This window comes from Enoplosus armatus, chromosome 13 (genome assembly GCF_043641665.1).
Source record: "Enoplosus armatus isolate fEnoArm2 chromosome 13, fEnoArm2.hap1, whole genome shotgun sequence".
In the NCBI taxonomy this organism is placed as follows: domain Eukaryota; kingdom Metazoa; phylum Chordata; class Actinopteri; order Centrarchiformes; family Enoplosidae; genus Enoplosus; species Enoplosus armatus.
The window spans coordinates 18,562,337-18,572,564 of record NC_092192.1 but is presented as its reverse complement, the minus strand read 5'-3'; the positions used below and the strand labels follow the sequence as shown (position 1 = coordinate 18,572,564).

The 10,228-nt window shown below is 42.3% G+C and overlaps 1 protein-coding gene across 1 annotated transcript; it reads left to right on the top strand.

Annotated features, from left to right (window-relative positions):
• Nucleotides 1-2,525: 2,525 nt before the first annotated feature.
• LOC139295507 (repetin) lies at nucleotides 2,526-8,890 on the top strand. The gene is made up of 7 exons (XM_070917702.1): nucleotides 2,526-2,674; nucleotides 2,935-5,797; nucleotides 6,165-6,193; nucleotides 6,396-6,557; nucleotides 7,401-7,467; nucleotides 7,683-7,787; nucleotides 8,084-8,890. The coding sequence occupies exons 1-7, from the start codon at nucleotides 2,526-2,528 to the stop codon at nucleotides 8,888-8,890; spliced, it is 4,182 nt and encodes a 1,393-aa protein (XP_070773803.1).
• Nucleotides 8,891-10,228: the final 1,338 nt, after the last annotated feature.

The following is a 10,228-nucleotide window of genomic DNA, read 5'->3' as shown; positions in this document are numbered from 1 at the left end:
CTTCAGTGTATTGCATGTATGACACACTACAGCAGAGGGGGGCTGCATGTTGATCTGTTGTTGTCATGACAATAGCTCGTCTGAGACTCAATGAGTGTCCCTAAGAGATGCCCTGTTCAGATCTGATGTACCAATTGAACCTCCTGAAAGTAAAGTAGTGAGAAGGTGATGTTCCTTCACCTGGAACTTGTTGTTGTTAACAAATACAAGTACATGTAGAGGTCATATTTATACCTCACTAAGTCATTTTACTGAAAGCTATAACAATTAATTGCATGTGAAAAACACGTTCAGTAAACAATTCCACAGGACAATGGCAGTGTGGCAGTGTTTCAGCATGGAAAGTTATCATTAGGCCTATGATGACATCTAGTATTATGTAACTTTGCTGTCCTTGGGAATCCTCGTAACAACTCCCATCAAGTGTAGATATCGCTGTTCAAAATATTCACCAATGCAAAACGTGTTTGCATGTGAACGTTAGTTACCTCGTCTAACTTTCCATTGCGTTTGCCAAACAGTCACAGCAGTGCAGGTTTGCCATTGATCGTCAGTGGATCTGAGCCATATTACATTGATTCAGGGAAAGCTGCCGGCGGCCATGAAGATACATGCTACAAAATTACAATGAGGATGACGATGAGGATCTCTGGCACTTGTATACACCACAAAGCTATGGTCTGTGTTGTCTGATGTATTTCTTGACATGTGAAAATGGTTCGAGTCCTGAGTGGTTTAACATAACGTCATTGTGATGTGAGCCTTTGTCACTCGATCGGAGTTCAATGTGTTTCTCAACAACTGAGTTATTAGACTGCCCATTGCACTGACATAATAGGGACATCCTGATCAATAACTTTGTGGTTAACATACTGGAAGCAGCACAGCTTTTCTGCTCGCATGATGACAAGCATAGGTGGAAAAATCCTCTTTGTGATGAACTGTTGATCTCTGGAGGGATTTTTGTGCCTTTTTCTTCAACGTTTTATGGTTTCAAATGAATATTTTCACATAAACAAAGCAAGCACTAACATATTCTGACTAGTGAGAGAGTAGTTTGCATGTGAATGTTCTAAAAAGTTAAGTAATACAAGAAGATAGTGGGTGACATCTGACACCCACCCACAACCATGCCTCAAGTTATACAGGCTCACTTCCACAGCAGAGTTTACCTCTGACATTTCTTCCTCTGCTGTTACTACTTTTGATGTGTCACACTGAAGGGACCCCTGTACAGGTTGAGGAATGAATGCTGGAAGCCAGTGTTTCTTGGCTGGTATAGTGACTCAGGTCCTAAGACATTCATATATCATTATGTGCCCAGGGCAAATAAATATACCACTGAGATGTGCTAAGATATTCTGGAAAGCCAAACTGCAAAACAAACAAAACAAAAAACACTGTTATCACATTAATGTTTGGCTAAAATATTCTTTGGTAGCTATGATTTTATTGTCTTTAATCTTGCTACCGTTGTCCCGAAAGGCCACGAAAAGAGAAGCAAAATGTTTTTTTAAAGAATTATGAGAATAAAGGAAGTTTTGTATATATAGTTTATACAAATGTAGATTATGTATTGATCACCTGTTTGTTGTCTTTGAAGTTATACTGTATATGTACAGTACAGTATGTTACTCATTCATGCTGGTATCTTTAAAATACAAGCATAAGCCATCATATACAGAACAGTACAAGTTTAATACAGTTCAAAGTAGCTGCGTGCAACAACTGGCCCCTCTGTCATTGGATGGCACAGGACTATATATTGATGTGTGAGTGTGTGGGGGTTTTGCATGTGCTCCCCAGTTCAATTAGAAGGTGCATAACTGAGAGAGAGTCGCTGTGTGTCAATGCACACCACCGCCTGTGTCACTCCTGTGGCTTCTTTGACAACGTGAGTACAGATCTTGGCTGTATGGTAGATATAAATAGATAAATATTTGAATTAGCTCTCTGAGCTAGAATTTACTTGCATTAAGAACCTAGAACTTGTGTCATGATGAAATGTTTCATAGTGTTGCTTGTAACTTTACAGAACTGCATTTTGCACAAATGAAATTATTTGAAATTATTAACATTAGCATTTCACTGCATGTAGCACTGCATTAACTATGTTCATTTCCATTATTATTTATTAATACAGTTCAGAAATGATGTGCGTAAAACTGATCCATGTTACTGCTGTAGAAAACTAGTGTAGTTTAGCAAGTAGTAATTATTAATCATATAATATGTAATAACATTTTCATCATATTTTTCTTAATTTTCCACAATAATACAGTGAATTAAAAAATATTACCATGTTTCTGTTTTTGTGGACATTTTGTAAATGGATAGTAAAATAATAGTCACTGCAGACTGAAATATGTAACAAAGCTGTAAAGAAGGAAAATGTCTCTCTAGGGATCAACATCTTGCCAGTTTGTGAAGACGACTCTCAGCTGCAGCACCATTTGATGGAGAAATATTTCAGACCTGTACATCCTCATCAGGACGCCAGAGGCGTCAAAGATCATAAGTCTGAAATGTGTGACCCACAAGAAAAAGACCACAAGCACAGGAAGACTGCTAACTCAAAATCTCAACAAATGAAGCACCATCACCAAAATCAAGGCCATCGCCATCACCATGACCAGCAAAAGTCACATCAGTCAGATGACAATGATAGCCATGAGTGAGTTTGGACATTTTTCCCCACTGTTACATGCCTGTTTTCATGTATGGAGTCTGCTCTTGATTTTAAAATAGACGAAGATATTTCAACTCTAGTTTTCACATAAGAAAGATTAAAGTAGCAGAGATGTCCTTCTGAGTTCATTTGTTATAGAATTTTGATTAATGAGCAAAAATAAAAAATAATTATCATTAGCTTGTCTCAGCCTTGTATTGGTATCCAGTGTGTCTTTTACACCCGTGTTTTCTTTTTTAAAATAGCAGCCATTCAACAGCAGAGGACAGCCTCTTCAGTGATCATCACTCCGACCATCGACATCAGCGTGATAATGACAAGACTCATCACTCTCACCACTATGATCGCAAGCAAAGCCGCCACCATGCTTCTCATTCAGAAACTCCCTTGAGTTCCTCAACTGGTTCCTCTTCATCCTCTTCTACTTCTTCTTCCTCTTCATCAACATCAACATCGGCATCCTCCTCCTCTCCTTCCTCCTCCTCTTCCTTTTCTTCCTCCTCTTCAACGTCTTCCTCTTCCTCTAGCCTGTCCTCTGAGAGCAGCAGTGAGGGTTCAGATAGTGGTCCACTTAAGAAGCCCCAGCATTCACAGTCCTGTACTGACATTTCCAGGAAACACAGGTACTTTGAAGAAGCAGACGACACAGCCCCTTTGATAGATAAGAAAGATTGTCCAAACAGGCTCCCTGCCAAACAGGGCAGAGAGAAAGGCAAGTCCTTGCACAGTGGTCCTACTCAAGGCACCCGGAAAAACACACAGAGGATTACAAAAGGTTTGGGAAATGATGGAAGTTTCCGCAAAGCCAAATCAATGGAGGCTCTCACTGGACCCAAAGAAAGAGAATGGCATGGACATGAAGATGAAACTGAACCAGAGAAGAGAAAAGGTGAAGCCAGGAAGAATTTGATGAAGGAAAAAATGAAGTTCTCTGCCTTCCTTAATGAGATCACTCGGCAGGTGCTCAGCCCGATGAGACTCACCACTCTTGGGGTTACAGATGCTCGAAGACCCTGCAGTCCAGGGCAGGCCTCTGTTAGATCCAGTAAGGCAGACAGCAGCACTAAGAAACTCAGACAGCAGAGGAGTCGGCCCGCCAGTGCAGACTCAGTTAGCTCCTGCAAGTACTCCCAAACCAGCAAGCACTCTTCTCGACTTTCTCACTCTAGATCTTTCCACCACGCGCATAGACACCGTTCTGCAGACTCACCCCATCGCATGTGCCACAGGCCCAGAAGCTGCACTGATATTAGCTGTTTGAAAAAACATGAGTCATGGTTTCAAACTCCTGAGCATCACTCCCATTCGCCTTCTCATAAGCACCATCACCACTGTCTCCAAGGAGACCATCACACTTCTGGCCATGATCATCATCATGGAGACTGCAACAGCCCAAGGTATCACCATCACCACAGAGACCACCACAACACAAGTCATCACCATCACCACGGACACCACCACAGTCCTGTCTATCATCATGGAGATCACCATAGCCCCACTTATCCCCACCATGGTGACCACACTTCTCATCACCACAGACACCACGACAACACATCCCATCAAGATCACTATGAAGACAATCACCAGGGAGACCAATACAACCCAACTCATCACCATAGAGACCATCATAGCACTGCTCGTCACCATCACCATGGAGACCACCATAGCCCTGCTCGTCACCATAACCATGGAGCGCACCATGGCCATGCTCATCACCATCGCCATGGAGACCACCACGACAATGCTCATTATTGTGAAGATCACCACACCCCAACACATCACCATGGAGACTATCATAGTTCAGGTCACCACTGCCATAGCAGACACCCAAACATTGAACGCCCTACTACACCACGTCACCATGGACTCAGCCTAACCAGTGATCATAAAGATCACCACAACCCAACACATCCCCATCACCATGAAGACAACCATGGCCTTGCTCAGCACCATAGCTCTGATCATGATCATCATCATCATGGAGACCACCACAGTCCAGGCCATCAGCATCACCATGGAGACCACCACAGTCCAGGACGTCAGCATCACGATGGAGACCACCATAGTGAATCGCATCAGCATCACCATGGAGACCATCACAGTGAATCTCATCAGCATCACCATGGCGGCAACCACAGTCCAGACCATCAGCATCACCATGGAGACCACCACAGTCCAGGCCATCACCATCACCATAAAGACCACCACAGTGAATCTCATCATCATCATCAGCATGGAGACCACCACAGTCCAGACAATCAGCCTCACCATGGAGACCACCACAGTCCAGACCATCAGCATCACCATGAAGACCACCACAGTGAATCGCACCAGCATCACCATGGAGACCACCACAGTGAAGCTCATCATCATCACCAAAAAGACCACCACAGTGAAGTTCATCAGCAGCACCATGGAGACCACCACAGTGAACCGCATCAGCATCACCGTGGAGACCACCACAGCGAAGCTCATCAGCATCACCATGGAGACCACCACAGTCCAGGCCATCAGCATCACCATGGAGACCACCACAGCAAAGCTCATCAGCATCACCATGGAGACCACCACAGTTCAGGCCATCAGCATCACCATGGAGACCACCACAGTCCAGGCCATCAGCATCACCATGGAGACCACCACAGTCCAAGCCATCAGCATCACCATGGAGACCACCACAGTGAAGCTCATCAGCATCACCATGGAGACCACCACAGTGAAGCTCATCAGCATCACCATGGAGACCACCACAGTTCAGGCCATCAGCATCACCATGGAGACCACCACAGTCCAGGCCATCAGCATCACCATGGAGACCACCATAGTTCAGGCCATCAACGTCACCATAGAGATAACTATAGTACATGCCATCACAAAGGTCATCACCCTGAATCACATCTCAACCAGCCCCAGTCCAAAAACAATGACCTTGACCATGATGACCTCCATGACCACAACACTCATTTAAAGGGGCATTCTGCTAGCAGTCCAGCTTCGCACAGGAAGCTGGACTCTCTTTCCAGCAAGGCGGATTCATCCAGGAATACCAGCAGCCCCTCCAGTCAGGAAGAGGAACAGACAAGCTTCACTGGCTCGTCATTACAGAAAGTATGACATCTCTCCTGGGGTTAAGACTATACTCATTCATGAAATTACAGTATGTCCATAAAAGAAGTATAAGTCAATAGTTGCCAGTGTTATACATGCTTGATTAACTGGTCATGTAATAATGTTCCACTCATTTGCTTGCCTATTGATTTGGGCACCAGTGTGCATGCCTCTGTGGACATAAGTTATTACAGAACCATAGATTAGTTAGGGTTAACTAATAGTAATCAAATTGACATTCCAAATTGATGGTCTTTGTCCTTCTTTGATTTTTCAGCTTTTCTTTTTTTACTTTATTAATTGATAATTAATGTTATTTCTGAATGTCATTTTTCCTGTCAAAGTAATTGTGTTTTCTTTAATACAGGAAAAGCCACATGAGCTGGGTAGAGTCATGTAAGTGTGATGTAGTTATTTGGGATTTGTTAACTGGTAAAAGTTATAGTCCAAGTGGCAACCATGGCCGTGATATTGTATATACACCCAATGTGTAAAATGAGAGTAACGAGAGTAATGAAAGAATGTGTTATTAAATAAAGTCATCAACTGCTCATGCACTTTGTCTCACTCCATTTAATTTCTCTGTCTATCCTGCTAGGATACTACAGGGGCAGAATGAGGGTCTGCATCAAAGTTTGCTGAAGACAGCAGTGAAGATGGAGTGTTTGGGAGAGGAGTTCATGAGCAGCCAAAAGCTTTTGGAGGCAGAACTTCAGAGGACTCGCATGGAGCTCAGCAACCTCACAGAGAGGTTTAAGAGGTATAATGCACAGAAAACAGTTTTTTTAACTTCCTCCAGTCACTGTACATAACACACATATCATTTAAGTTACCTCGAAAAGAAAACATTAGGACTACTAACTTTCTTGTGTTTTCGATTACAATTGCAATAAGGTACAACAGTGGATTCATTTTTTTAGGAAACTGAGGTCATTTGGAGCAAATATACAAAAACCATTATAATTTTTCGCGACTATGCTATGCTATTTTTATGAATATGCTCAAAGGTTGTGGGCCAACTCAGAAAGTGGAGCTACATATAAAAAAATGAAATAAAATTCCGTTTCAATAAGGGGGTGTTAGCTTGTGCTCTTTAATAGACAGTTTAGGGTTCCACATGTTATGCCTAATAGGCTGCAGAATTAATGTATTCCTCAATCAATTAACCTGTTAAACATAAAGTTGGGCTCATTGGACGTTCTTTTTTTTAACATGCGGTAACTCAGGAAATGTAATACAATGGGCACTTGTGGATACCTTTGTTTGTTATGCACTGAAAGCAAGTGAATGAAATGCACTGTTGTTTGTCTGTTGTTTTTGTACCTGAATGCATTTATGTATACAAAAGAAATATATACAATTTCAGAGATCTGAAAGTATAATCCAGTCTAAACAATGTGAATAAGGCTCAATCTGTTTTGAAATGAGATCTGACCTTTGTTTTTACTATCTGTCTAAAGTTTTAGACCTAAAATGATAGTTGCAAGGGATGCATAATATATATTATTTAATCTGATACAATGTGCCATATTGCAAGAATACTGCAATGCATTGTGTTATTGTTAAGTAACTTCTCTCTCTCTCTCTCTCTGCCTTATTTCAGACTACACGACAACTGCTCCTCCACACAACAGACTAATAATCTTTTGGAGCAAAAGCTTCATTCAGTGGTGAGATTGGAAGCATTTCTATGTTTCTTGTGCTTGAGCCTAGATTATTAGAAACAGGGAAATGGTTATAGAAACAAGTAGGAGGCTTTTTCTACTGAATTATTGAGGTTGACTGAGCAGTTAAAGTAATTCAAACTCTTGGGAGAGGATACCATGACATAAGTCCCCCACTTACTGAAGGTTTATTTGTGATTATTTCGTGCTTTCTGTGTCAGGCTCAGAATATGGAAGGAGAACGTGAGAAGTTGAACCGGCGTATTTCAGCACTGACGGAGAAGCTCGCTGATGCAAAAACTGCCAACAGCGTGGAAACATTCAATGTAAGATCTTTACCTCTCTCTTAACTTCTAGGCTGACAGTGGATTCACAATCACATTCAGAGGCAGGGGAGGGAAACCGCAAAAGGGCTCCGCCACAATGACGGAAAAATATCTTGGTATTCTTCATAATTTCTGTTAGTCACTGCAGGCAAGAATAGATAGACCAAGAAATACAAATTAAATATTGATAAGCCTCTTTGAAATTGTTTAGTGCACATACATACATTTTCATGTAAAAACCTCTTCTTCGACTTTGCATCATATAATCATCAATTTGTAACCTATACTTACTGTAGGTAACATCAGTACTGCACAGAACCGACCTCCATTTTCAGCCAGATGACACCATTAATCCAGTGGTTCTCCCCATCACTCCCCCTCCGGCTCAGTTCATGGACAACCATAACTATGGGAAGGCCAAAGCGGGCGGGCAGGAGCAACCTCTAGGGTCAGTTCCAGAGGAGGAGGAATCTGACTGGTCAGAGATGGGGGAGGAGACCCCACGATTTATACTGACAGGATCAAACAGAGGTCAAGTTTGGAGACACCAGGAAGGAGACGTGGACAAAGACAGCGAGTCAGGGAGTGAGGAAAGTGTCAGACGACACTCTCCACACCCACTGCAGGTACCTCATCTCCAGTTCACCATCCACAGTGAGAATCTGTCTGACGGCATGACAGGTGAGGGCACTTTCAGGATCGCCACGAGTCCAACCCATGGCTCGGCCATCCTGATCCGGTCAGCTAGCCTGGAGGAAATCCCCCTGGCCCGCCATCACATGCAGAAGGAGCTGAGAGGCACAGAGGCCATGATGGACCTCCACCACCAAGGAGACGAAGCTATCGAGGATTCAGATAATGAAATCATCCATCACTGGAGAACAAGCAATGACAGAGATGCAGCTATTGGGAGGCCGATGGAAAGCAGGATGTCAGAGGCAGATAGCAGCCTGGCCGGCCTGCAGTCGGCCGAGCAGATGCTCAACCACTTCATATGTGAGCCGCAGCCAGGTGAAGGAAACGGGCCGGGCAGGGCTGAGGTGCACGGCTGGACAGACGGGATTCCAGATGAGGTGTTGAGAGGGGAGCGAACACAGCTGTGACAGAAACACACTGTGTCTGATAACTCACTTTGATCTTTATTTCCTAGGAGAAGTTTAGCTCTTTTTCAGTGGCTCAGAGGTTCATCCCCACTAATTAACAAGTGGTTTGTGGAGACTTAACCTTTGAATTCAAACTGTAAGACTTACTAGATTTACTGTGATAGCCTGTCTCTGACCAACACCTTTCAGACAGCACATTGGGCTTCCTCATTTGTTTCTCAATAAAAATCTACACTCAAATAAATACTCTTATTACTTACGTTCAACACACATTCGTAGTTTTTACCAAACCTGTTAAAGCATGAGATCAATACAACCAACATTTGCCAAGTGGAACTGGAGGCAGATGAATAACATATGTATTTAAAACTAAACTATATTTTTCTGTACCTTGAAACATCCTGTGCAGCTTAGATTTGGTAATGTATTGGTAAAATGTAAATGTGTATTGTTGTATAAATGCAGGTATAGGCATTTCCTTTCGTGTTCTTTCATCTCCGTGGAATATAAAAGGAGTTATTCTGTTTATCTGTTATCTTTATTATGTATTCATTTATGGTGTTCTTCTTGTATAGGTAGCCACAGTTATGCGTTGTTGAATTCTTGGTTTACCGCCATATAAAATATTATTCTTTCCCTAGTGTTTTCCCATTGATCAATTTTCCTGTTGTAAAAAGTAGTCATAGTAGGTATATACTATATAACACAATGAATACTTAAAGTCACAATATAGTTATGAAATAGCTTTAAATATGTGTATATGCAAAAATATTGTCCTGTCCTTGTGTGAAACATTTATTCCCTGTGGTTACAATAATTAACCTGCCGAAATAAATGCTTGGAATTGTACACATTTCACAAGCTTGTGTAAATATCTTCCATGTAACTCTGTCCATGTAACATCTAATAAACCAAATGAAGAAAAAAGGAGACATAATTTGTTTAATTTCTGATCAATGCTCCTTGAAAAGGAATAGATAGAGATAAAGGTAGATCTAGGGAGGAGTTGCTCTAAGTTTAGTTACAGCTCTGGAGGTGAAAGACAGACAGGGTGACCAGAGGCATTGTTAGAAAGAGGAGGAGATATTTTGCTGAACGATACCTGCCAGGTGTTCTGTGAGACAGAAAATGTGTTTTTGATGACAGGCTATATAAATATAGTTGACGTGACTAGACACACCACTTGTTTAGCAGGCAGAACTGACAGAGTCGGGACAGTCTGAGACCATCTCCTTAAATGAGATCATTGAGATCAGGACTGGGTTCTATCCAGGTTTCAGAGCAGCTCCAGCCCGTTGCTGTTTCACAGTCAATGGGTCACGAGAGTTGGCTACTCAT

Coding starts and splice junctions, on each gene's coding strand:
- LOC139295507 (XM_070917702.1), top strand. CDS start 2,526: ATGTGTGACCCACAAGAAAAAGACCACAAGCACAGGAAGACTGCTAAC. Junction 2,675..2,934: donor GATGACAATGATAGCCATGA/GTGAGTTTGGAC, acceptor TTTTTAAAATAG/CAGCCATTCAACAGCAGAGG. Junction 7,788..8,083: donor ACAGCGTGGAAACATTCAAT/GTAAGATCTTTA, acceptor TACTTACTGTAG/GTAACATCAGTACTGCACAG.